This window comes from Falco rusticolus, chromosome 7, assembly GCF_015220075.1.
Source record: "Falco rusticolus isolate bFalRus1 chromosome 7, bFalRus1.pri, whole genome shotgun sequence".
NCBI lineage: Eukaryota > Metazoa > Chordata > Aves > Falconiformes > Falconidae > Falco > Falco rusticolus.
In genome coordinates, this window is record NC_051193.1 from 18,076,422 (window position 1) to 18,104,301 (window position 27,880).

General features: G+C 37.3%; 1 protein-coding gene across 3 annotated transcripts in view; it reads right to left on the minus strand.

The window, feature by feature from the left end:
• Positions 1–2,939: 2,939 nt before the first annotated feature.
• The window catches only part of NEDD4 (NEDD4 E3 ubiquitin protein ligase), a 60,556-nt gene continuing 35,615 nt past the window's right edge, over positions 2,940–27,880 (minus strand). For 2 of the 3 annotated variants that reach the window (XM_037394326.1, XM_037394325.1), the window contains 23 exons: positions 25,845–25,906; positions 23,803–23,905; positions 22,766–22,935; positions 22,066–22,183; positions 21,762–21,929; positions 19,902–19,967; positions 19,105–19,224; positions 18,462–18,668; positions 17,396–17,473; positions 17,092–17,146; positions 16,943–17,001; positions 15,910–15,975; positions 13,431–13,660; positions 12,703–12,824; positions 12,533–12,603; positions 10,869–10,964; positions 9,764–9,837; positions 9,548–9,608; positions 8,914–8,973; positions 8,700–8,807; positions 8,007–8,103; positions 4,834–4,906; positions 2,940–4,755 (listed from right to left, as the gene is read on the minus strand). In XM_037394326.1, the coding sequence (XP_037250223.1) occupies positions 4,653–4,755; positions 4,834–4,906; positions 8,007–8,103; positions 8,700–8,807; positions 8,914–8,973; positions 9,548–9,608; positions 9,764–9,837; positions 10,869–10,964; positions 12,533–12,603; positions 12,703–12,824; positions 13,431–13,660; positions 15,910–15,975; positions 16,943–17,001; positions 17,092–17,146; positions 17,396–17,473; positions 18,462–18,668; positions 19,105–19,224; positions 19,902–19,967; positions 21,762–21,929; positions 22,066–22,183; positions 22,766–22,935; positions 23,803–23,905; positions 25,845–25,906 (2,367 nt within the window). In that variant the 3' untranslated portion in view covers positions 2,940–4,652. Of the gene's footprint in view, positions 4,756–4,833; positions 4,907–6,301; positions 6,382–8,006; positions 8,104–8,699; positions 8,808–8,913; positions 8,974–9,547; positions 9,609–9,763; positions 9,838–10,868; positions 10,965–12,532; positions 12,604–12,702; positions 12,825–13,430; positions 13,661–15,909; positions 15,976–16,942; positions 17,002–17,091; positions 17,147–17,395; positions 17,474–18,461; positions 18,669–19,104; positions 19,225–19,901; positions 19,968–21,761; positions 21,930–22,065; positions 22,184–22,765; positions 22,936–23,802; positions 23,906–25,844; positions 25,907–27,880 lie in introns of all 3 variants that reach the window. The other variant, XR_005105277.1, reaches the window with a different exon arrangement.

The window sequence follows — 27,880 nt, forward strand, 5'->3', positions numbered from 1 at the left end:
ACCCAAACGTCTTTAAGTCGATACAAATCGAATTATTGACATCGATTGAAAAATGTAAGCAAGCCTCAGCTGCAGCCATCAGTGGACCTTACTTGTAAACAGCTTATACTGCAAGTCTTTGCTGAGGTTAATCTATATACTTTACCTTTCTTTAGGCTAAATAAATACACTTCTTCGACAGCGTCATATTTATTTATTCAGAAGCAGGAACGCCACTCACTAGATAACCGTAACAATTAACACACAAATTAACGTCACCGCCATCCTCATTAAACACGAAGCAGAACTGGTTTCACTTCCCCAGAAAAGCGAAGCTTGAAGCCTGAAAAGTTTCTGAGAGGATCTGCCCGCCCCTGGGGAGCCAACCCCGCACCCCGCTGCCCGCGCCCCGTTCCGCCGTCGCACCGGGGGGCTCCGACCGCGCACCCCGCCCCGGGGCCTGGCCCGGCCCGGTCGCTGCGGCGCCCCCTGGCGGCTCTCCAGCGCCACCACTCGCAGCGCCGCGGCCACGGGGGGGCGGGCGAGGGGCACTGGCAGCTTGACCTTCTTGTTTATTCCTTTATAAAGCCATTATTATCAAAGTTCTGTGGCTGAAAATTCAAAATTTTCAAATGTTAATGTCAAAAGACCTTGATTTCTGACTGCAGCCTCCTGCGGGAAGGGAAAGGCGCCACGCGGGGCAGATTCTCCAGTGTACTTTTCTAGAAAAGCCGGGTTGCACCGGCATCGACCTGCAGAAGCCACAACCGATGGCTGGACACTGCTCTGCTTACAGCTCTCAGGCTTGCAGCAGCCCACAAAGCTCCTGCCAAAACACCCCTCAGAATTTTCAGTGCAGTGTTCTGAAAGCTGGGAGAAGTGGAACTGCTCCTGGTGCAGCTTCTCCCTCGCGTTTCAGGCCAGTCCCTGCCCAGAATCAGCATCTTGCTCAAGTCTCTCCCCTTAACAGACTGTTTCTTCGCAGATACATCCTTTTAACTAGACCCGCACAAAATCCATTCCCAAATGCCAACCCTGGCTACCCTTCCTTTCAGCAGGCTGGTACGTTTAGCTCTTACCTGCCTGGAAGATTTTTCAGTCTTATCCCTCACCTGGCACTGCTGGGTGGTGAGAGCAATGAAATTCCAGTGTAAACCAGATGGTCATTAATACACAAGGAAGCAGCTGTCAAACTCATCTGTAATGCCAGGGGAAGTGGCCTGCAGCTGGCACACACAGCCACATTAGGGACGGTGTTCTGGCAAAAAAAATAGGGAAGTGTTCACAGTAGCATCTTTGGAGTCATCCTGTCCCGTCCCCAGTGTACGTTTCATGGAATACGGAGATGCAATGTGCAGAAAATAAAAGTACAGAGGGGCGCACAGGAGATCCAGGAGAACATCTCCCCAGCCGGCCAGCCCAGCACCCTTGTTTAGCTGTCCATGACCCCCTCCTGAAGCCTCCCAGATTGTCCCCTTGTACTGCCCTTCCTACAGACATCAGAGAGTTTAGCCTCCTCTAAGACCCAGGGTTTGCCATTTTGGAATTCCTTGAGATGCTTCCAAGACCACTGCCCACTTCCTGACAACAAACCAGTGGCCTAGGTGTTTCCTGTACTGGTGTCTCCTCTGACCCAGACTCAGAGCTCTGCACCAGCCTGTCACCCCCTCCCTCCACAGGTCTCCCCCCATCCAAGTGGCTCCAGCCACATGAGCTGTGTCTCTTGTTCCTCCTGGTCCTTCCCTGGCTGCCTGTGAGCGTGTTCAGGCACAGGAGCTGGGCTCCCTTCAGCCTGTGGCACCCTCCAGAAGGGCTGCCTCACTCCCACTGCCCTGCCCCGGTACTTCGCACCGGCACCAATGGCCTCTCTTCTCTTATTTAACCACAAGCTGTTATCACCATTCCTCCACAAACCGAGTTTAAAGCCCACAGAAGGGACTCTGTATCACCCACCGCTTCTCGGTGTGAAAACTCTGAGTTCAGGCGCATCCGGCTCCAAACCACTCCCTTCACGCAACTTGTTCCTTTCCTCATCTGCAGCACCGCAGCAATTCTGTAAATTCATACCCAGAGGTGAAGAAGCCTTTCTTCTGATGCCAGAAGTCACAAGCTTCCAGCTTCACCCACCTTGGGTATATGCATCCACCACCTGCCCAAGCAGGGCTTCCAGCTCCTCTCCTCACTCCCACTGTGTGGTTTGCTCTTTGGCTCAAGGTCCCTGTGAAGACCCTTAGGACCTCTCAGCTGTTTATCCTCCCCAAAGCTACGTGTCTACTCAGTCCTCCTGCAGCTCTTCCCTGCAGCAACTTGGTGCCTTGCCCACAGCAGAGCTTCTGTAGGCAGGCCAGCCCTGTCCTGTGGCGAGGCACCAGGATACTCCCTGCAGCCCAAGACCCCGCAGCCGCATCCTTTCTCCAGGAGCTTTCACCCACACACCGGGGCTGCTTCCCACAGCTCGCACGGGGGACCGAGCCCTGTGGCACATCTCCATCGCCACTGGGCAGCCTGTGCTGCCTGGAGCAGAGCTTCAGGGCCCCCTCTGCACCCCTGCCGCACTCACCGCCGTGGTCTGTGGGCTGCATGCCAGCCGGCCAGCTGAGAAGGGTGTTCCTACAGCAGCAGAGAGGAGCCTGACCCTCCCGCAGCAGCGGTCAGCTGGCATTTCTGGGGGGCCACCACCTCCGCCTGTCTGCCGTGCAGCATTTCTAGGCTGGCCGTACGTACAATGAAGGCTCACAGCGACCTAGAGCTTTTATGAAAACAGTGTATTAATTTTTCGAAGACTACATGCCTTGGGAGCAGAACAGTAGGAAACAGCGCTGCTGTACCTCAACACCTATACAAAGGTAGCAACGTATTGTGGTGGAACTGCTGCCCCAGTCTAACTAGGAGTACTAAAGTTACTGAATTCTTGCTATTTCAAGACTGCCGATTTGCACTTCAAAGAACTGAGCCACAAATTATTAGAATAAACTTTTATTTACTGCTCTCAGGATCCTTATTTTATACTTTAAAGTATGCAACAAAACCTGCTACATTCAAATCTATACAGATTTACTGATATATCATTCATGTTTTACAAAACTGCATATAGATTTCCAAAATTTGTATAAGTTACCTTTATTTACATGTAATATTCTCAGCCCCAACGACCTAGTCAAAGAATAAAACAAAGTGGGATTTTAAATATCCCTTAAGACCCATTAAATTTGTTACATAATTTACATACCTTTATAGAGAGATGTGCTACACTTCCTTCTTGCATATTTATAAAGACTGTGACTAAACAGAAATTGGCTGGCCAAAGCTAGGTACTGTTATTTCCTCAGATCATATTGGTAATAAAATGTTAAAATTAGAGCAAGCCTGGTATAAAAACCAATTTTTCCTTTTAGAACCAACTTTGTTAATCATTTTAACCAGCACTTGCTCAAAAAAAGTGTTAACATTAATACAAAAGATATCCACATTTACAAAAGAAATCAAACTAGTATTTATATGACAAGTTGATCTACAATAAATTGCACATTGTTGGTTATGACTTTGGTTATACTGTATTAACAAATTTGGTTTATAGACTAACAGTGGAGAAAAAAAATATAAAAATGCAGCTATAGAAACTAGCATAACCTGTAAACATATTACAGAACCAAATTCGGCACCTGGTTATATGTGCATAACCTCCAGGCGGCACGGAGAAGTTTGCACATATCAGAGTGCTGAATTTGGCCCAGAAAACCCTGTAAACATGTTCTTTATTGTTATGTAGTGCAATACTGCAAGAATGGATAATAAAGGCCTCTAACTACCAAGAACTAATACTGAGTGATATCCATACAAATTTCATTTCAAGATTAATTTGTTGCAAAAGGTTGAATTGAAAATATTATCCATTGCTGAACTAGAAATTTATCAAAAACAGTGATGAACACTCAATAAACTGACAGTATACAAATTCAGACAAAAATGGATATAATTTCTCATTACAATTCAGAATTATGCTGCTTGTCCGTTTTATATAAAATCCTGGTTTTGTTACACTTTTTCAACAAAAGCAAGTTAGAAACAGAAATCTAACAAAATGAAGTGTGTCAGCAAGTCAATTTTCTGCAAACTGATGGCTGATAATGCAAACAAATGCTTTCCAATCTTTTACCTAATATGCTGAATTATAAGGTGCTTTGGGCAGATCTGTAGCAAACAGCCTGAAGCAGCACACATTATGATATTGCATTACATGAAACTTGGTGGTTTTGTTTCTGTTTTTCTTTTAAAGAACATCTAACAATTTCAGTTGTTCCTCTTAAAAGCAGCAATTCAAATTTATACCCTCTGCAAAGATTTCTTCACAGTTTTACTTCAGTAGTTTACTGTAGGACAGTCTGTCAAATACTGTAGAAGAGGCAACTGCTTAAAAATGTTTTTGATTTACTTGGCACTGGCCCATTCAATGTGTATACTGTAGTTACTAGCAAAGTACACAGACCATGGAAATGGCAAAATATATTTTCAAAAGTTAGTGAATTTTTAATACTTACTTATTTTACAAGAGATACTGTGAAGATTCAATAGCCATGCAACTAAACACAATGGTAGTCCCTGGAAAATTCAGATTTTTGTAAACCCTTAACATGAAAATGCAGCACTGGACTGACATAATTTATGTCTGTGTCTTAATCAACCCCATCAAAACCCTGAGTATTTTCAATCGCTAGAAGAAGTTTATCCCATAAATCTTCAAATGAGTCATATGGAGGCAAATCCAAGCGATTAAAGCTGAAAAACAGATAAAAACTCTTAAATATTTTTATCATTCTCAATAAATGTCATCATCTACCTAAATTTAATACTCACCAGGTATGAGCTCTTGGCAGTTTTTCAGGGGTACCCCACTGTTCAACTGTAAACAGCTGCGGTCCATTTGAACCTGCAGAAAAATACACATCAATTTACATTCCAATATGAGATTCCTTTATAATCAGAAATTCAAATTGTGAAATATCTTGGGGTTTTGTAATCTAATTCTGACATTAGTTGGACCTATCTATATGAATCAAATATAGTCTGTACTCAGTAATGGTCACTGATCCCAATTCTCTTTTATTTTAAATTATTTCTTGCCACATCTTAATTTCACACCTTAAACTCAGAGTCTAAGACCTAAATGCATACGCATAATAGTTGGCATTGAGAATTTTATGCGGAAGATAGTTTTATCCTGTGTAAATTTTGCATGTAAAAATTTAGACATGTTTATCACAACATGCCAAGTTATATAACCTGTCAGCAAGTATTGAGTGTCCACCATCACCAACACAACAGAGCAGAGTAACTAATATCTTTTTGAAACACAGAGACCGTATGTGTACTCCAGGGATGTACGTGTGCACCCGAGAGAATACTTCTGGCTCACAAGTGCAGCTCCACCTATGCCTGTGTCTTCAGCAACTGACTTACAGCATGTTGTATCTGAAAGTTCCTCGGACCTCTCAACTCTTGCCAAGTAAACACAAAGGGCACTTTGTAACCATTTCCTTAAGCTGTTGAAAGCGCTTGCATATGTCTGGAGAAGACTATATAGTTTAAAAAAGTAATAGTAACAAAAAGTTGCTATCTTGTCAGAGAACAAGAGATTGATCTCTGATGGTGGGTGTCTGCTGACTACTCTATGAGGAGACCATCAATACAGTTACAGAATGGTATTCCAAGGCAGGTGGCTACCCAAGTATGAGCAGCCTTCTGAAACAGAAAATGTGAAACATGTTTCAGATTAAAGATGAGCAGCAGTAATATGAACAGGTCGATCAGTGAATCCAGCTGAGGTATAAGTGCTGTGTTGAGTACCTTTAGACCTACGAAATCAAGTTGCTTTTATTATGCAGAGAGACACCTCCCCTTTTTTTCATGACTCCTCCAAAATGTTTGGGTTTTTTTGATGACACAAGTTATAACTGTCAATTCAAAAATATTTAATTTGTGGTTTTATGGTGAAAAAAGAAATCATATGTATTACTAATAAAAATATTTGTATTACGATCACATGTAATAATGCACATTGTGGAGGTGGATTTGAAGATGTTAGCCAACTTACACACACAAAAAACCCCCACAAAACCACCAACAGAAAAATCCAAGACAATTAGTCCTAACCATGAAAATAAGAGGAGGAGAAAACACTTTCACAGCTACGAACATACAGAAAAAGGTAGGAAATCCCAATCAATGCACAGAAACTACACTTCAAACGAGCCTAGTGAGTGAACTGGACAGGCGAGAGCAAACACTGTGCACTTTATCCTAAAATACTGTCAGTGAGACATACATGTCAGGAGTTGAGGGAACACTTCCAGCTCTTCATCTTTACTTTCTCCTTTGGCTTATGTGTTTCTTCAGCACACAAGGCTGGTTAGAAAAAGTAACTAGTAAGAATGCCTTGAATACGGATGAAGCAGAGAAGCAGCTCTACGACCAACGGTGCATTCTACCACGCGACAAGAAGTTCTCAGACTGGGTGTCTGGGAGCAAACCCTCCCAAGCAGTCCCTTTTCATGAGCAGAACAGCCTCTCCGGGCCACAAGAGGGAGATGTCCCGCTAGGAAGCCAGCTCTAGGGCTGTGCCCGAAGGTGGCAAGGCAACCACCGGAGGGTCAGCCCGGCAGCAGCAAAAAGCCTTGTGCCAACATGAAACATTGAAGAACCGTCTACACTTCTTCAAGCAGGTTACTGTTAATGCCACTGTGATCATTACTGGGGTTTGGGGAGATTGGCATGTTGGCTACAGTAAAGCAGAAATAAAAAGCTAAAACAGCAATGTCAAAGCACTGTGCAAGGCAATCACTAATTGAATTTTTCATTGAGTAAACAGAGCTACGGGAACTGGGACTTGGCCAGAAGACTGCCCAAGGCCATCCTAATCCCTGAGCAGAAGGAAGCCAAGTTTCAACAGTTTCTTTCCCTATATTATTCCTTAGTTCTATCTCCGGCTAGTGTTTTTAGACAAATAAACAAAAATCCGAAGGCCACAAAATCCTGATGGGGTTTCCACTGCAACGCGCATGCACTGTAACTCCAACAGGGCGAAGGTACAGGTGCAACAGCAGACACGTGGCTCAAGTCTGCTGAGGGCACTGTCCTTTCCCTTGGAACTCACAACAAAGGAGTATTTACAAATGAAATGAAAATGAAGAGAGGGAGAAACGGGGATGCATGGGGGGTATTATTTGTTCACAGTTCTAGCGTTCTATAAACAACAGTAATTTGTTAATAGAAATGTTTATTCAAATACACGTTAGGCTATTCAGTCATTTGCATAGGATCTCAAACCCTTTTAAAGGCTTAATAGAGTAGTCTAGCAGAAGTAGTAATAGCTGATGGCAGCTGAAAATAGACTTCCCATAAGCCAAACACCCCCACCCTTTGTGGGCTGTTCTATCCGCTTGTCCATGGTCTTTTCACAGAGGGTTTTCTGGCTTCGGTATTGACGTCTGCTCCCTGCTGCCATCTGCTTGTTTCAGTCTCTGCACTGTAGGTTCACTATGTTTCTTTTGGCATTACGTTTAAACTCGTGTCATTTCAGTGGTCCTCTTCAGAATATATCCTTACAATTCCAGTTGTATCTGAAGTGTGGCTTGCAAAAGCAGTTGGGGAACTTGGGAAAAACTGAAGTTAACTGCTGATGCCAGCATGTCTTTGTAATCAGATCTTAGATAACTGAGAGCCTTCTTCAAGCTCAATCACGTGTTAAACAGGGATTTTTGCAGCTCTTTAAGAGCTTTAAAAAAACACATTCATTTGAGAACTCCTACACATTTAAAAACTTCCAAAACCAGAATTAAAATGACATATTTATAGAACACGGGAAACGTGATCTAGAGTGACTCTAACTTCACTTCTTATAAAGCCAGTATACACTCATTTTTACAGCAAAATTTGAAAAACAGTGTGTCTACGTTTGAAATCAAATATCATGACAATGTCGGTATCACGTTCCCTGCTACTTAATTGTAAACATAATCATAAGTACTCACCATACAGCTCAGCAAACCCATTCATAGGTACACGTGATGTGCCAGTAACAAACTGAAGCAATCTTATTCTCTTTTCAGAGTCCATCATTAAGACTGCCTGTGTATGATAATGATTACAATTAAACATTTATTTTTAAATTAATGTATTAAGCTAGCAGATTTACGCAAGTTTCTATTTCTAAATCATTATCCTTTATATATATACATGTGGTTTTTTTTGTAGTGACACACAGTTCTCTGCCTATTGCTAAAAGACATTAAGTCAACAATTTTTTAATGACACTGTAACAGGAGTACGGTTACTGGCTAAGCAGGCTGTTGAAATACTTCCCTGAAAGATTTGGCCCCTACTTTCTTTGAAGTTTCCTGATGTTATGAACTAGCAGCCAAACTCCTGTAATTTATTAAACAGAAGAGTTTAACACCTCTTTAGTGTAACCATGCCAGAAAAACCTACACAGAAATATTTTTAACCCCAGTCAGACATGGATTTTTTGGAAAAAGCAAGTATCAGTAGTGTATTTACATTCTTACCATGCATCTCATCTATAGTTTTCTTACTTTCTCAGGAGTCTTAATGGTCAAATATTTACCTACCTATTAATGAATTGCATTATAAACTAGCATAGCTGAAATGCTACAGCTTTTGAGTAGGTTCTAAGTTAAAAAAAAATAATCAGAATTTCATAATACCTTCCAGAACCACTGTATTACTTGATGGTTTATGTTGTAGCCATTTTTGTATTTTGTATGTAGTTTCCAATCAGCCACATCCACATCTCCGAGTCCACACATTAATAACTACACAGATAAAAAAAAAAAAACACCAAAACAAACACCACCAAAAGTTTAAGTCAGTAACATTAAATTTCAACATAATTTGTTTCCTTTTCCATGAAACACTTACCTCTAGCTCATTTTCATCAAATATTTTAATCAGATCCTGTGGTATTAGTTCAAAAAAGCCCTAAAAAGATGAGGGATGTTTTTTTTAAAAAAAAAAATCAAGTCAACATTATTTTAGCGTTTTTGTTCACTAAGAACAATATTTAGATGCTTTAATAAACAGAGCCAAAGCAATACATCAAATACAGATTTTTGAACACCAGCAGCCCCCAGTTCAGTTACAGTACTTTAATTCTGACTTATCTTTATTGTGCAACACTGAATGGTGAATATGCAAGTCTGAATATCATACTTGTGTAAATTATATTGCATGTAAGGATAAACCAGCTAGTTTAAATCAAACTAATAGAATTAATTTTCATTTCTGCAGAATTCATTAAACTGATTGCACTACAGCCAAAGCTGTCAGCCAGGATTGAGAAATAAACAGATTTCTCAGTGTGAATTAAACACCTCAGTAAAAATATATCAAAAAGATTTTAAAGGCTGAAATAATTCAAAGTGGACAAACAGTATCACCACCTTTTTTATACTTGTAGCAATATTATCTGTGGGTCTTCAGGATGTCCAAATAAGCTTGTCTTAAGATTAGATAGTACAAATTCTTAGAATTTCTGTAGTAATTAAAGCTATACCTCTTTAAAGGCTGCCATTTGTTTCTGTACTCTGCTCACAAATCTCCACTGGATTACAAGACTGTAAAAAAAAAAAAACAAAACCAAAAACATTTAAAATAAAAGCAATTTATACACAAAGCAACAGCTTCCTCTTGTTAATACAACTAACACACAGCCCCTATTACTAGAGGGGCAATCCGGTAAGACACGTCACACACAGTGACCACTACTTACTGAATGTAGTCTCTCTTGTTCTTGTTGGTGACAACTATTTCTGATCCACCACTTTTCAGTTCATGTTGATGGGTCTAAAATGTGATACATAGAATAGGTCTTAAATAAGTATGTGACAGAATTCATACATCAGTATTGTGTAATTTAGTTCACTCTTGAAGAGTGCAGGATTTGAAAACTATAAGAGTCAGAATTGGTGTCACAGTTCACCTGAATAAACAGAATTTGGTTGATTTTTATTTATTTATATATTTTTTTAAAGCAAGTGTTATTCAGGGCTGCCAGATTTGCACACGAGTTTTCAGTAATGTGGACTTCACCAAGTGCATATTCAGTGACCCAGCCATTTTTCCAAATCTCAAGGAAAAACACAGAACAATTTCAGCAATGGTTCCGTTAAATAAGTGAATCAATATGCATAACAACGTTATGCATATATGCAATATAGAACCTCAGTAGACAAATATCTGATTTCTACTTTATTATGGATGTACATTTTCACGCTTCTACTTAAGGTCAATTTAGTTACACAAGACCACAAAGGCTACTGTCCTACTTGGATCTAGCTGACACCCATAATTTGCAATTTTTATTCAATACCTGTGGTATTTCTACACGACTTATCTTGGATAGCTCTCCACACAACAAACTTGTTTACTCCATAGTTTTCTAGTACATCTTAGAAAAAAACCCTATTATTATCTCCCAGTGAAATTTATGATTCCAATCATTTCCAAAAGAGCTTATCTATTCCAGCCAATCACAGAAAACCAGTCTCTACTCCAGATTACTAATGGGACTATGGATATCTTAGTCTCAGTTGCATTCACAGCAACAGCTACATTTCAATACAAGTATTACTTAAGAAAAAAGCACGAGTCATTTTTTAAAGCTCTGCTTATTTCCAAATCCTTTATCACATCACAGCCAGGCTAAGAGCACTGCCTGAGCATGTGCCAGCTAAACACAGCAGCTGAGTGAACAAACCAACATGACTGTGAATGAAGGGTTTTTCTTAGTACCATACAGATAAAATCAGCTAATTTCACAGGTCAAATATTTTCTTTCGTGTTTTGTCTATTCTACTTTACATAAACATACTAACCTGACCAAAAAGTTCTTCATCAACGATAAATCTAAGGTCCAGTTCCGCTGGATCATTTTCAAGAATCCATCTCAGAGAATTGTAATATTCACTATCCTAAGAGAGAGAATTACAAAACAGTAAATACAAAATAGAGTAGCCGCTTTTTAAGCTACAAGAGGCCCTGTTACTGCCCAGTAAATGCTGCTACCTAGGATAATCCTGTATTGGATACAAAGACACTGCAACTGTACAAAGCTACAAAGACATCTGAAACCTGAAGACTCAGCAATCTCAAGTCCAAAAAACTCTCACGTAGCAAAATGGTGATGTAAAAGCATTATTGGAAGTAACGTATTGTGGACTCTTCTCTGTCTCTCATCCTGTATTTAACTTCCCTTTATTGTCAGACGTTACTACAAAGAGCCTTAGGGAATGAAAATTAAGATAAAGCAAAATCACATCCTGGGCTGCATCAAAAGAAGCATGACCAGCATGTCAAGGGAGGCGATTCTTCTTCCCTACTCTGCTCTTGTAAGACCCCACCTGGGGTACTGCGTTCAGCTCTAGGGTCCCAGCACAAGACAGACATGGACCGGCTCAAGCAGATCCAAAGGAAGCCACAAAGATGATCAGGGGCTGAAGCACCTCTCCTATGAAGACAGGTTGAGAGAGTTGGGGCTGTTCAGCCTGGAGAAGAGGAGGCTCTAGGGGGAACTTGGAGCAGCCTGCCAGCACCTACAGGGGCCGACAGGAAAGCTGGAGAGGAACTTTTTACAAAGGCATAAAGTGACAGAACAAGGGGGAATGGCAAGGTTTCGGTTAGGTATTAGGAGGAACTTCTCCACTGTGAGGGTGGTGAGACACAGGAACAGGTTGCCCAGAGCAGCTGTGGATGCCCCATCCCTGGCAGTGCCCAAGGCCAGGTGGGATGTAGCTTTGAGCAACCTGGTCTGCTGGAAGGTGTCCCTGCCCATGGCGGGGGGACTGGAACTAGGTGATCTTTAAGGTTCCTTCCAACCCAAACCATCCCATAATTTTATAGTACAAGAAAAAAAGAAAAGGAAAAAATAACCAGGACACATTACAAAGCTATTACTCAGAAACAGATAGGAACTATATTCTGTATTCTTAAAGGACAGAAAAATCAGTTATAGATTAAAGAGACTGAATAAAAATCACTCTGTCCATAACTATTCTAGATAAGAACCATCATACCATTACCAGGGAAACAAAAAAAAGAAGAAAATTGTAAGGGCCATGTTCCCCTCTAAAAGGTTTACACTGTACTCACTTGTTAATATTTTCAGTCTCTGAACATATAAGAATACATTTCTTTTTAGTTATCAAAACCCACAAACCTAATTTAACAAACTCGTTGAGACAGGGGTCCCGAAGATGTTTATTATTCAATATTAGGAACCTTAGTGTCTAAAAATATTTCAAGAGTACATCATAGAAAGTTTAGAGACAAGTTTTCAATACAGCTTAACTTAAACCATAGTTCAGGTCTCTGATTTTCCTTGGAAGTTTTAAATCCTATATAACTTACAGACTTACAAAAGATGCAGCCTAAAATTTCTTTGAATCATGCACTTTCAACCTTCACTATTTCATTAAAGATGTATTAAAAAAATTAATACGGACATGAAAGCCTAACGTAGATGATAAAGCAAATTACATACCACAGACTCCATATCATGAAGCGTTATTGGTTTTTGAAGCATCATCTTGTAAAAAGGACGAATAAAAAAGGCTTTAAAGAAGAACAAATAAGTTGAACAGTATGTAACTTAAAATTCAAAATAGGTACAATAATAATAATTTAAATATATTACATACAATAAATACTAACCATCCAAAAGTTTGCCATGGTAAACAGCCATTCCAGCTACACGACCTATAAACTTGAAATAAGAGAGATGATCTTCATTGCAAAGTCCAGAGTTTGGATTGATCTGGAGAGTATAGTTATCTCTGAAGTTGAGGGATGGAGTAGGGAAGAAAAAAGAAAAACAAGATGTTGTACTATTGGAACAGTCCCATATTTGAAGGTCCAAAAGACACTGCTGGTTAAATCAGGTGTTACTTTTCATGAAGTTGAAAAAAATAATCAATTTGGATTAGTGAATCACTAATCTAATATTAAACAATACTCAGTAGGTGATTCTATTAGCATAACAGAAATAACAGTTTTGAAACACCATGAATTATCTTTCTAAGTTAGAGATATACCAAAAAGAAAGGATTAACTCATTGATTTTAAAGTAATCAGAATAACATTCCCTGTGTTATTTGTTAAATACTGCCTCTTCTTTAAATAGTACAAGCATATACTTGTCTATGCAAAGATGACATGGCTTAGGTTAGACTGCTGGAAAAAAACAAACACAGGTACTGTTTCCACATTATTCTCCTGTCAAACAAAGAACTAGGTGCAAAACATCGCAGGCATTTACAGCTAAACGCCCCTATACAGTTTGGGGTGGGGGAAGCAATTCCATTCTGAAGGTAGGCATGAGAAATACAATTGATCTCCTTTCCCTAAATAGTCTTCACGTCTTCCAAACCTGTATTACTTACGTAGCTGAATATTCAAACAATCCATAATAAGGATTAAACATTTCTTTAGAGAGAAGGAAGAACCATTCCCTGGCCACTCCTCCATAGTCTAAACCTTTTTCACCATCAAATTCAATCCAAAGTCTTGCTTTAAGGAAATCTGCTCTCTTTACAGCTATAATTCTTCTGTAAGAATCTTCGAGGATTGTTGTGCGATGAATTTTCATTTCAAATCGATTCGGAATATCACTCTAGAAATAAAAATATATTAAAAAATGAAGACATAGAATAACAGAAGAAAACCCAGCATCTTTCAGTCTTGCAGAGTATGCAAATTCTGTAAACAAAGAATGGCATGCAAATCCTGTTCTTAAAAATTTGCAAACATAACATGATATGATTGACAAGAGCCTCTAATTACATGAGATTCAACTCACATGGAAAGTTTTGGGTACTAAGTTCTATTTCACATGAAGAAGATAGGGTTAAAGTATGTTCTTAGGGGTAACAGTATATACTCAGTTGTTCTATATGCAGCAAGGCATGGAATCCTTTTTAACACTGAAAATTCGCCATATTATAAGCTTGATTAAAAAAGCATCTCAGTTTATAAATAAAATTATTTTTGGAACAATTTTACCTGACATGTTCTAGTTCAATATTCTAACTATTAGGCTAGGTGTCTCATTCTCCTAAGACATATAATGACACACAAGTATTCCTACAGTATTAAAATAAAAATCAGTGCCCTTCAAATATGAAGTAACAGCAACAAATCACAATCTATCATACCAGGAAGATATTTAAATATAAATATCCAAGCTCATATTTGCTGCTGAGCTTTCAGAGTAAGCCCGTAATAAACGAGGACTAAACTTTGCTGAATCATTAAATCATATGAGAACAAAGTATTTTCTTGATTTCACTTGTTTTCAGCATTTACTTCAGGCAAAACTGAGAAATTCAGTGAAAGTGGGAACAGGAAATTTCAGCGCATGCTGCTCTATGCCTAGATTAGGATCATGCAATGAAACTCAATGTATTTCAGATTTCAAAGAGCTAGTCACACTCAGTAGAAATAACAAATTTTTGAATACAGAAATATTTAATAAATAACTCTGAAGTGCACGTGTTCAGATATGCTTCTTTATTTTCTTACACTCCTAAAATAATATAACCTGTTCCCCCCCTGCCAATAAAATAGAATGCTGCATTTAAATGTAATGCCTATTTGTATCCAACAACAGCTTGATCCAAACTACAAACAAAAAAATAATTACTTTGAGTAGAGGAACATATTATTTGTCATTCTCCAAGCTGCAGAATTCTGTGCCATGTTTTATCGCTAGTTTACATGGTGACTATGAGATATGGGTCTTTTTCATCCTTTCAGAAAATAGCAAAATATCCCCAAATTAAAAAAAAAAAAAAATATTTTCCTGGTTTTAGTTGCAAATCAACTTCTCAGAAAAAAGTTGAAGCAATAATAAAATCAATTACTAAAACCAAACTTAGCTGATTAAAATGAGTATTCAGTAATTAAATCTCAGTATAAATCAATCTGTCACTAACTGTCATTGAGGTATTTGTGAATGTTTAAAAGGCAGCAGTAATACAAGCTTTAAATACACATTTAACTCTTACATTACTCAGAATATATTGTGTAGCTGAGTTGTCTATCACTTTTCAGCTCACGATAATGACATTTCAATGAATGCCAAGCTTGTTTGACTAGGAACACAAAAAGTAGATGCATATATAATCGTGTGCAATTTATGTGTCCATTCAAAAGATACAGGTTTCAGAAAGGCTAAAGGTAGCCCTATTTACTTGGTAGGTAAAAGGCAAAGTATGGGTCTAAGCTCAAAGGCTATTTTTTTTTATATATATATATAAAATATCTTCCAAGGCTACCCAATTTGATTGCAGTTGTGCAGAGACTCATTGTTATCTGGATATGCAGATGCTATTTACAGTCTTTTATGCTATGTGTTATAAATACATCTGGCACTGCCACTTCAAGCTAGAACTTGCAAATGACATTCATAAACTTCAGATATTAAGGCTATAACAATTTATTACAGTTATCTAGCCTGATCAAGATGACAGTACAGCTTTCTATCTGGACAGTCTAAAATCTATTCTGAGAACTTCTATTTCCATATTCAGAGTTCCAAAAACTAGTATTTGCTAGGTCAGTGATTTCCAAACTTTTCTGTTGCCACCCTACTTCCAGGTTTACAACGTTTCTTAACCTTTTAGAATTTCTACTTTTTCAATTAGATTGCTTGCAGTCTCATCACTGCGTAAAGTCACAAAACCTACTGTTAGATTAAATGCTAATTGTCACCAAGTTGCTGTTTCACAAATGTATTCTTGATCAGACTGTAAATCTATCTTCCATAAGCAGGTTACAAAGTTCCAATTTCTTTTCACTGTAACCTAAGCTTCCCTTTGTTTAGGGACATAAATTTCTGCTGGATTCCTACAGATTACTAACCTGTTTCTTCAATTTCTTTCTGAAGAACTCGTACTTCCGCTTATAGTCCCTGGAGTAAGGCACAGCCTTGGGAAAATAATAATAATAAAAAAATAAAAACCAAAAGAAAAAGCACTTGACATACTCAAACAATTAATGTAATATAAACTAGTCTACATTTATGAAGCATAGACATACACTGAAGTTCTGAGAAAACAGGAATATGTGTTTTACTAACTATCAGAAGACTTTCAGTTTATGAATATATGGTCAGTTCAAAACATCTAGAATGAAAAGTACTCCTTCGTTCAGATCATTTGTTCTGATCCGTTCCATAGAATTTATCCTATACTTTACTGTTAGCTGATGTGACTGGCCCAGATCGAAGTGACCAAAATGCCTCTGGTGACTTACATAACACGAAGTCTCTCCTTGCTGTATCATGAGAGACCTGGCTACAAACACCCCTATTTTCCATGGACAGAGAAGGTTGTTTACATATGTGGGCTATTAATAAACACAGATATCAGTTGAACACTAAAACCCATCTATAATTATAATGTGTACCATCTTTGCAATTAGTCCTGGTAATTTTGCACTTCAGATTAAGTATCAAGGGTAGATAATTATTTTTCAGTTGGAAATTAATTTCATTCCTTTTAAAGCCATTTCACTGCCTTTTTTTCTTTCTTTCTTTCTTTTTGTCTTTCCTTGTTTTCTCCTTGTTTTCAAGTTTACTTCATGGATTGAGCTAGTTTTATATTGAACACTGTGGATAAAAAAAAAAAATAAAGTTTCTACCCCACTTCAAACCCCCCCTCCAGTCTATAAGGAAACTTCCTTACTGCTATGGGAACTGATCTTTTCCTGGCATTTAAAGACCATTTCCACAGAAAGCTTTCTAAACAGTCTTTAGAAAGAAATAAAAATGCCTTGTTCAAGCACCCTGGAAGTTTCATCTTCTAGAACAACTCACTAGTAAATGACAATAGTTTGTTTGGATTCCATTAACAATATTTTGAAAAATATGTAAGGCTACATAAGGAAAGCTTACTGGTCCAGTTATTGCCACATTCTGCAGTCGAGGATCCTCCCATTGTGTTCTCTTTGTATCTGCAAGAGATTTTGTGATTAGTTTCATTAATTTAGATAATGTTCAGAAATAAAATTATGAGTGCGGGGAGAATACTACATTGTACATACTGTGATTTATGAAGAATATTCTTCCATCTGTGTGAGTTCTCTCTTCCCACCCTGGCTGTAAGACGACGACACTTTTATTATAAATTTCTGACCATATAGTTTGCATACAACTCAACAACATCTGCAGCTGGGGGCATTCACCCCCTCCATCTACTCTCAGCATTGGAATTCAAAATATTTTCAAATATTCAAAATTTGCATGAAAAAAAGCAGGCTGCATTTTCTCATGTGCAAGTTTCAATGGTGCTAGTTTAAGTATTTAAATTGTTGTATTTGCAAAACAAGTATAAAACAGTTTACTTACTGGTAATGGACCCAGGTCTACTGGATCTAGGGACGCCTTTCTCCTTGGATGAGCAGCAATTTTCAGTCTTGGATCTTCCTTTGAAAACAAAACAAACAGCATGTTAAAATCTTTTTTTTATTATTTTTTCCTGTTTGTTAATGATTGCATAAAGAATATGCCTAGTACCAACTAGATAATTGTTGCGTATTCTGCAGCCAAGTAGTTCCTTGGGGATTCTCATTCCTCCAGCGTGCACAATCGTCTTCTAATGACCTCTCACTTTTTTATATGTAAATTTATTTTAAAATCCTTCATTCAACTCAATTTTAGTGTAATTGAGTCAAATTAATCTTTTTGCATTGTTCCTGGCACACCTTGTGCTTTTGGGGTTTGGTGGTTGGGATTTTTCATTGTTTGGTTTGGTTTTTTTAGGGGGGTAGGGGGAAGGTGTTTGTGTTAAATGAGGTCTTTCTGTAATCCTGAAGAAATTAATATTAATTTTGAATCAATTTAATGCATTCCTGTATCTCTTTCACAGTAACAGTGACCTACTCTAAATACTTAAGTCGATCTATCAGCACTGCTTAGTGGCGTGCAGTGCCACTCTGTGGAACTGTAGCTGTACAACCCCGCATCCATCTTGTAGCTACGCCTGGCCTGCTTCCTCAAGAAATTTGTATTGGGCACTGTACCATGTCGTAAATTTGAAGTAACATTTCCTGTTGCAGGAACACTTACAAAACTGATTTCTGTTAACAGCACATATAAGCTATCACAGTTCTACAGTTACAACAGAGGTGTCATCTAGGAGATGCTTTGTATCTGTGAAATGGATTCCTATACACATCAGTGTTTTCCTCCTTCTGAGCTAAATTTTCAAGTACCAATACAGTTCGTAAAATTCACCCTGTTCTACCCACGATAGGTATTTTAAATGAGTTCACATTTTTATTACATATGTTCCTTAACAGACACGACACAGTTATCTTGGCAGTAAAGAAACCTACAGAAGCTTGCTGAAAGCAGCAAAGCTTTGACTTGTGAGAAACTAAAATTTCAGTTCATGACAGCAGTTTCCCATTACCCATGTTGTCGTTTTGGTATTGTGGTCAATAAAGAATGGTCTCCCATTGGGTGCATGTCGGACTTCCCAGCCTTTAGGGAGAAATCCTTGCTCCGTTTCAGGCTGCTGCTGAGAAGACTGTTGTGATGAATCACTTGATGTTGCTTGTGGTTGTCTTCCTACAGGAATACTTTGCACAGCTGACAACTGACCTGTTTCCACAGCAGTCTAAGGTAAATGGGGAAAAAAAAAAAATCAAATCAAAGCCCTGTAGAGCAATATTTTTTTCTATTTATCTGTATTTTTGACTCACGAACGCAGTTTCATAAAGCAAGTGCCAGACATAGATTTGTTTAGTCTAATATCAATAACATTGACTAACAATCACTGATTATGCTACCAAGGTTGAAAGAAGTCTTTCAGGCTTCTCAATCAGCTATAACTCTCCAGAAGGCTTTCTTGGTAATAGTATTAATAATTAGTAGTAAAATAATGCTGTTCCTATCTCTTGTTGCATTCTCTCAGATACTTTATGTAGTGCTTTACCATTTATGCCTTTCACATATTCTATTTCAAAGAGTTCTCTAAACTTTACTGCTATTATGTGAGATGTTTAAAAGGTTAAATTAATAAATAGATCAGTAAATTAGAAGACAGACAGTACCTGTACAACTGGCTTAATCCAGGTAGTGGTTCTAGAATTGTGATCTATATAGTAAGACCTCCCTTTTTCATCTTGTCGCTCTTCCCAGCCTGGGGGTAATCCGGATGAAGTAGGTAGTAACTAAATATTAGTGATAACGGAAGAAAAACAGTTAAGAAAATTATGAAACTGTGAAAAGGCTTTCCTCTGCCAAATTAAAACAACAAAACTATAATCCAGACGGTCATGATTTTTGCAGATTGGATAAAATAGAAAAGCAGAACTTAAGTCCTTACTGAACAGTATGAAGTAACAATTGGTTGGTTGTTTTGTTGGTTTTTTTTGTTTGTTTTTTGTTTTTTAATTCAAGCTCCTCATCTAAGAGGATTAATTTATAAACCTGGTTTAGGCATGGCTGATCCAGCCTAGTACTTCTGGCTATGAGCTCACAGTTTGCAGCGTCACCGTGAAAACATAAAAGCTGTACCACCATCCTACCTTAATTACAAAGCAAATGATTTGAAAAACAAAACTCATACTTTCATGGGAAGACTACTTCCTTCTACAGGCTCTATCCATGCATTAAGCTAATGTTAAACCAAAACCACAAAGTTGGAATATGAAAGCTTTATGACGGAACTCCAATCTTGCTAGACTTATAATTGCAATTTTGTCAGGACAGCTGCCAGAAGCAGAAGGCCAAATCTCATCTAAAATGTCAGCACGTAACACATAGTCTACAAAAATAAGTTTTACATGAAGAAAATCTTTCAGCTTCTTTGCAACACAAGCCTGTGGTTTTCTGGAGAGTGACGTACCACTGGATGTGCAGGCTGCTCTTCAGCTCTGTATGTTTGCAGACTGCCTCTTCTGCTGGAATGGTTCTGGAAGCAGTGAAGAGAAATGACGTATTAGCTATTACTGCAGCTTTACCAATGGCAGCAAACAGTCAACAATAGTTATCACACTTCATTACAGTTTTCATCTTGAACAAAGTGTCTTATTTGTTTTGAAACGTCAATTTGATATAATATTTTTGAAACTCCTGTTTTAACACTGCTAGAAACGTTAAGTTCACAGTGTGTATTGTAATCTTGAAACAGAATAATACAGAGGCTTGTGAAAGTTCTCAAAAACCCTAAAAACAGATGGTTTGGCACGTAAAACATTACAGTTAATTGAAACCAGTTACATTACAGCTGAATTTACAGTATAGAACTTACTGTGTTATCTTGTCAGTAGACTAAAGCCTGTGATATATCAGAGCTAACAACTTTTCTGAGAGTAGATTAAGTTAACAATGACAAGGTAAGAGAGTTTTAGACACCCAGTTTGAAAAGAGCAATTCAATTCCTGGGCTTTGCATAAGCATCCACCTTTCTGCCTAGAGCCAATTTAGATCTCACATGCTACAATTAAGCAACTGTATTTCATCTTGCTGCAGAATTTCCCCAGTTATTTGAAGGATTTTTTCCCTCTCTACGTACTCTTTCAGAATAATTCAAAGAAAAAGCAAGATTAAGTTCATAAGTTTATTTTTTGGGGGGTGACAGTGGTGAAGGGAGGCAAGACTGTCATTCTAGCTGGCTCTTGCAAATAATTTGAACATCTGCCTCCTTCTTATCTTAGGCCACCCAAGCAACTCAAAGATAACAGTTTTCTCTTTAGCCATAGTATTCCAAATAACAGAGATCAAGCAAAGCGAGAATAACAAACTCCCACTTTGGCGTTTCCAGCAACACTATTGATGCCTTTTTACTGACTCAGAAAAGCTGTCAATTCCAAATCTACATTTTACAGCATGAAAAAAGCTAATAATTTTATTTAAACACCTAAATCTTACAGACTAGATGGTCTGGGTCACCTCTACAGGCTTTCCTGAATGGACAGTGGATTTCTCAAGTCACAGATCAGGTTACAAGGCTGTTTGTGGAGCTCGGCTTTCACAAGACAGCTGAGCTTATTTAATTGCTCGCTACCACCAAAAAGACAATTCCTACTCCTGGCAACATACTCCTGCTGCTTCTCATTTGCCACCACAGTATTTGTCAGACAACCTAGCATATTGTTTCAACTTGCTAAAATAGCAAAAACAGAGTTGGGGGAAAAAAGAATAGTTTTCTTCCGGGTTAGCAAACTGAAAACACTCACTGAGAGGTCAGGCAAGTTTCATAACTGGTGCGGGGGCAGCGGAACTGTATGAGCAGGGTCCCTTTTTCACTGCTATGGAGTCACCAGGTTTACTCGGCTCCACCATAAAAATCTTATGCCAGTATTCACAATGAAAACTGGAATTATCTTAAAACTTGTCCTAGTGGTAGAAGTGACCGATATAGCACAACGCCCTTAGAAATAAGCTTTCAGGATACAGACACCTTCCTTCACCTGTAGTTTTCAATAGCATTCTGTATGACAGTATAAGACGACCAAAAAATACTTCACACAAGTATGTTTTAATCTCAGGCAAAAATTCATATAAGAAAAGTGTGGAAGAATAAAATGTTTGCTTAGATGGGCTTCCATAGTAAAAAGCTTATTCTTAAGTTCTCTGCCTTAGGGATGAAATTGAAAATGTAATTGTTAAATGAAGTATTTATGGATCTAATCCTATCAGTTATAACATTTTGTGCAAAACACAGATATTTCTGTATATTAGAATAATAAGAAAAATAATTTACAGTGTAGGCTGCTGACTGGCCAGTAGCTGAACTTCCAGAGGTAGTAAGTCTGGTATTCAATTCTTCTGCAAGATGAGACTGTATATCACAATTACTCTGTGAGAGAGGTATTTGAACATTCTGATTGCTATACATTGTTGCCTCATCTTCAGTTATAATTTCCCAGCTCTTTAAAAAGAAAATAAAGAAAAAGTATTTTTTAAAAGGAGTTTCAAGTTACAAATTTTAAATCTAGTCAGAAAGCTTGTATTACAAGTTACTTGCATTTCAGAAACATTTAGAGATGTTTGTTTGGTTTTTTTACCTCGGGGGAATCTCTGTTGTCTAGATTTTCCGTGTCCTCCGATATCTGTCGCCGGTGAGTGAACACATGCTGGGCCTCCAACTGCACGCTACCAATATCTGCAACAGCTACACTGTCCCTGTTTGGGGGGGGTGGGGGGGTGAGTGAGCATACAGTAGCCGTATTTTATCTTTCAACAGTAAGCTAGGCTAACAGCAAAAACATCTATTATGGTCACTTCGGCAGAAGATAAAGAAACAGTCATGAGCTACAATAATTGATGTAAACAGTTTAAAAAAAGAATAAGCAATCATGTCAATGTGAAGTGCAAGTTAAACCAAAGAACCAGACAGTACTCTCCAGGTATTATTTCTGTAATTCACATTCTAAGGAAAAGAAAAACAAACTAACCAACCCTGAAAAAACCTAAGGTAAATAATTTAATGCAGTCCCTGCTGGGAAGGAGGAGTCAGGCTTTGAGTGTGAAAATAATTTCCTTTCCATTACTGTAGTTATTATCTCTTACAATTGCAACCAGTTTCTATTTGAATGCATACTTCCAGAGAACAGGAAGAGTACTGTGCAGTTAAAATGACTACTCTCGCAGGTTAAATTATAGAAGGCTCTCAAGCTTTCTAGTTCTCCTTGCTTTCAATGTAACTAGAGTGCATGAGTTGCACTAGTTAATATAAGACTTGAATTTTTAGGCCAAAAGACATACTGGGCAGTTGGTCTTTTCCACTGTGTTCTTCTGAATTCATGATTGACATAGTAGGTCCTGCCAAGGATGTCTTGCCTTTCTTCCCAGCCTGAAGGCAGCGGAGGAGGTTCCTGCTGCTGCTGTTGTGGCTGGCTAGCAGCATCTGGTTGGTCCAATATAATCCACCCAGGCTAGAAGATATAATATTAACTGCCTTTAATACTACCAAAGTTGAAAAAGCATTTCCATTTATTAAACCATACTCCTTTTAAGGTGCAGTTCCACTACATCTTAAGCCAATAAGATTGGCTCTGGATTTTATTGTGTGTATTTTTCAAGAAATGATAGGACAAACCATGCATGCAGAAATCTTTTTTTTTAACTCAAGATCCTTAAACATTTTAGCACAGAAATTGTTTATCCAGGAAAATAAAGAGCATTCATAGAATACATCCAAAAAAGTAAAACAGATCTCATTTCATACACATGCTGCAAATGTACTAGTCAAATGAGCTGTAACATTAAATATTACAACATTTTGCAACAGAAAGTTTAATTACAGCAAAGGTGGCAATGCTGATTAGAGTTGTTTAAGTCTTGAAAAGAAATCCATTGATCTAAACTGGATATGCTTACAAAAGATTACAAATGTAAAGTAGTTAAGATCAAAATATCCCTATAAATTGGAGAGAGCTCAAACTAAAACCAGCAAGATGTCAGTGTCTGGCTGGCTGGGGTCAAACAACATTAAACAGCAGTAAAAATACTGGGCAATGATATTTCCATTAATTCTAAATCAAGACAAGTTACATAGACGTATGGCAAATTTTCTTTTTTTAGATATACTGAAAAACTCACTCCTTGAGTTAGAAAAACTGCTCCAGAATTTTTATACATTTACAACTTTTATGTATGATACAAGCAATCGTTCTTAACCAGTTTGTTTCTAAAACACTATTTGTAGCTTAGTGATTCTTAACATTCATTTTTACTGTAGCTACCCTTAAAAGCTAAAGATACTTGCTAGGGTTTTCAGCAATAAATACATCTTTTCCCACCTCTAAATCTTCAGCCTGTTCTGTGTTTTCTTCTTCAGACCCACTGCTTTTCGGTAAATAAGTCATTTTTAATCTAAGGTGGCCTTTAACTCTTGATTTATGGCTACAGAAGAGAAAATAAAATGTTCTTATTATGCACTTGTATAATTGTTAGCTGAAAATAAAACTGCTAAAAAGCACAGCTAGAGGATTATTCTTAGGTTTCTCAATACAAACTTGGCTTCTTATATTTTAAATTGAGTTCTGTAATAGTATCAAGTTTTTAGACTTCTGAATACACCTTGGTATTAGGTACCACAAAGGAAAACCTTTCTTTCCAAGTCACTCTTTTGAAAACTTCCCTAGTATACAATGCACAAAGAACAAGAAAATAAGAATGATGAGAATTTAATTCATATTATTATAATACACAGTCAAATTATTAAGTATTATTTCAACTTAAAGGACTGCTTTTCCTAAAACTAAGTTACAGCAAGCTCATACTTCAGCACCTGCCTCTGTATTTATCTTAATGCACTGTCACAAGTCTGAAAATAGGCTCTTCCCATATTGAATTTGTTCAGTATTTTCACTTGGTAATGAAATTTGCCACATTATCTCATCTGTTTGACTAGTGCATAAAAAACAAACCGATAGTCTTGAAAATACCACTGATAAGTCAACTTGGATACGTGCACATCATATTACTAAAGAAAAATCCCAAAACCCACTCCCATCATTAAGGTCTAATGCTTTGCCTCCCTCCCCCCAATACAGAAAGTGAATTACATTTCCTGATATTCAGAAAGAGCATTTCATGTTGGATTGTAAACATGTTCACAGAGACGGCATTTTGGTTTCAGAAATGCCTACATCCCTTTGAAAGAGGAAGTAACCATTGTACTGGAAAGTAAGATAGCAGGTTAAAGTAATTCATTTCAGAGTATTAATGTATTAGTAATTCTTCGTCAGCTTGAGGTTTTGGGAAGGTAGTAACCTTATTATTAATATCCCTGTCTAAATAAATGCAAACATGCACAAAATTGAAGAACATGCATTAACAATACTGAAGCATCTAAAAGTTACAGTAAGACTTCAAGGCAGAGAAGTGCATGAACCTATGGCAGCATCTCTTACTACAAAGCGTTGCCAAATTCACATGGCAGCCACTACAAGGAGAGGTCAGATGCTTGACTAACAGACAAAAATTTAATTTATGCGGAGGCAATAAATATTATTCTTCATTCATTTACAGGACAAGAAATGTTAAATTCAGAAAAATAGGAGATCAAAATGAAACAGTCACTACCTGTTAAAACCCACTGATGTGCTAAAAATGAGTCAGTATAATAACTACAGTAAAAATAGCCTTCTGCTACCAAAGTGGCTGAGAAAGATCTATAGATCCCACATGTTCTGACATTATTTCTCAATTGTAACCTATTATCTGAAAAATGCTGACATGCATTTTGTGCATTTTATTAGAAATAAGTTCCTAAAAACTGTTCAGATTTATGTTAGGAATCTCCATTTTAAAAACAAATATGAAACACTTAACATCACCGTCAAAGTGCTACCTATCATTTAAAAATTCCTCAAGTTTTTTTTAACAGAGGTCTTCCTAAATGTTAAGCAGCTTTTCAGTTTAAGTTTTATTATGTTTAGAATTAAAGTCACATGAAACTGCTTACATGAAAAAGGCAAACAAAAGAGACAGGAAGGCAAAAAACAATCTCAATTTGGAAAGGGATAAATCAGTTACAGCATAACACTGGTCACCGATTTCACTGTTCAGTGATGTAGTAAATGGTTTAGATGAAGCTATAATGTGAATTATATCATGGCCTGAAGAAAAATGGTTTATTCTTACCAATCTCTTAAGTATTTAAACAAACACTGACTTTTTAGTAGAACCACAAATACATTTACTCTGTTGCTGCTCAAATTTCTTTGATGAAAACATAAATGTTCAGCCAATATTTATATAATTACTTATTACTTGTACATATGTAACAGCCTTGTTTAGGTATGTAAGTTAGAATTTTTATGTGGCATTTACTAACCTTCTCGGATGAAGAACAAAATCCTTAAACGTATACGGTCTCTCCATATTTGGATTTTCTGTCTGAATAAGACAACATTTTTCAAGAAAAATCTGTATCAGACACTTAAGTTAGAGAAAATTATCAGAAATTTACAACAATTGTCTTTAAAGGCCACATAACATTTTACAATTTAAGTTATAGGTTTAGGTACAGTAATAATAATGCCAGCTTTAATCTTAGTAATAAGACTAATTCCCCAGTTCAAGAAAAAATAATTACCTTTCAGTGTATACATAGATTACAGTTTCTAAAGCACAGAAAAAAACCAAGCAACTGTTTAGCCTGAAATTAAGAAACAGATTCTCAAATTTTCACATTTTAAAGTTCTACCGTAACCCTTTTTCCTCCCTTACTATTTTTCAATTATTGTTTTACACAGAACAAACACAAAAAGCCACTTCTAGCTTTAAGACTTGGGGATAAAAAATAATGAAAGGCATCCATTCTGAGAACATCTCTGTTCTAATTCACAGAAGTGAAGTTGCTCAACAGAAAGCAGCACAGAGGTAAACAGACATAATTTTATAAATATACATCCCAGGTACAGATAGAGAAATACACATGAGAGATCACTAAAGGAAGATTTGGTTTTCTGGTTAATATAAATACTTATAATGCATCTGAAGTTCTGCAATTCTTACAAAAACATTTTTGTAATACCGCATTTTTAAAAACATCTCTAAATATCTTCTTTGATTCTCTCTACACACATATCCCCTGCCCCTTTTTCAGCAGTTTGTAAATTCTGGGGAGCTAACCCAATACATTTTAACTGTTTCAAGAAGTATTTTGTAATACATGAGGAAAAAGCTGCAATTGCTGTATTTGTAGACCTTTTACTTTAGAAAAATGGTACATGATGCAATCCTCAAAGGCTGAGCTAATTTGACTGGAAAGAGACATAAAAAAAATACAGAATCTAAAGGTTAGACATTATTAAGTTATAGACAGAATTTTATTTGGAACTGTTGAACTTTGTTATGAAAAATTCCTAAGATTAAGCTGAGTACATTTTACTGAATGTGATAACTATTACATCAAATCTCAGAAAGAAAAAATGCTCTCTTGTATTTCAGAAATTTCAGTGTAAGCTCTTAATAAAACGATTTAGAAATACTACACAAGCTGAAGTGTTCCACCTCCACTGAATTAAAACGCAGATCTTCAATCCTGTAACAATATATGTGTTACACCGGTGTTATCTGCAAGATCAGTTTCTATATTTATAAAATGAATTGTTTTACATCAAAGATAAGTAGTTCTTTGAAATTTAAATGGAATTAAGCTTGGGTTTTGGTTTTGCGGGGGCTTGGATGGTTTTTTTCCCCCCTCCAACATTACATTATTGCTACCTACACACAACAAACACACTATGAAAATAGATCACTGAGGAGAGAAAAAGAAAGATTATCAATCTAAATTTTATAATTATTTTTCTGACTTCCCAAAAAAAGAACAGTTGCCTCAGACTCAACAATACATTATATCTGGATTCACACATTTTGGTTTTGGAAAGAGCAAATTTGTATCTGCCAACTATCTTACCTTGCAGATTATTTGCCCTTTTTCCATGTCTGCAATTACCAGCTCTTTTTAGTTATGAGCAGTATGCATTTGCACAGCATGAAGCAAAACCAAAAGTGCATGTAATAAAGAATTTATAAACTGATTATTTATCCAAGTTGTATTTACTTATATAAATGAGAGACTTTCCAAAAATCCACCTATATTTGGACCAATGAAGTACAACGGATTTAGACGGCAAGAACAAATAATTAATAACAAGGAACCAGGAAGATGGAAACAGAACACAGGGAAAAGCAGACGTTCAAGGCAGGTAAGAAAATAGCCATGAAAATACTCAAGTGAGGCTCTATAACCTAGTTCATGCTTTTTTAAAATAAATTAAAAAAAAGGCACCAATACATCCAAAATACTCCAGATATTGCTGTCCAGCTTATCAGTGGGAAGTGAGAACACAGACAGTCTCCTTC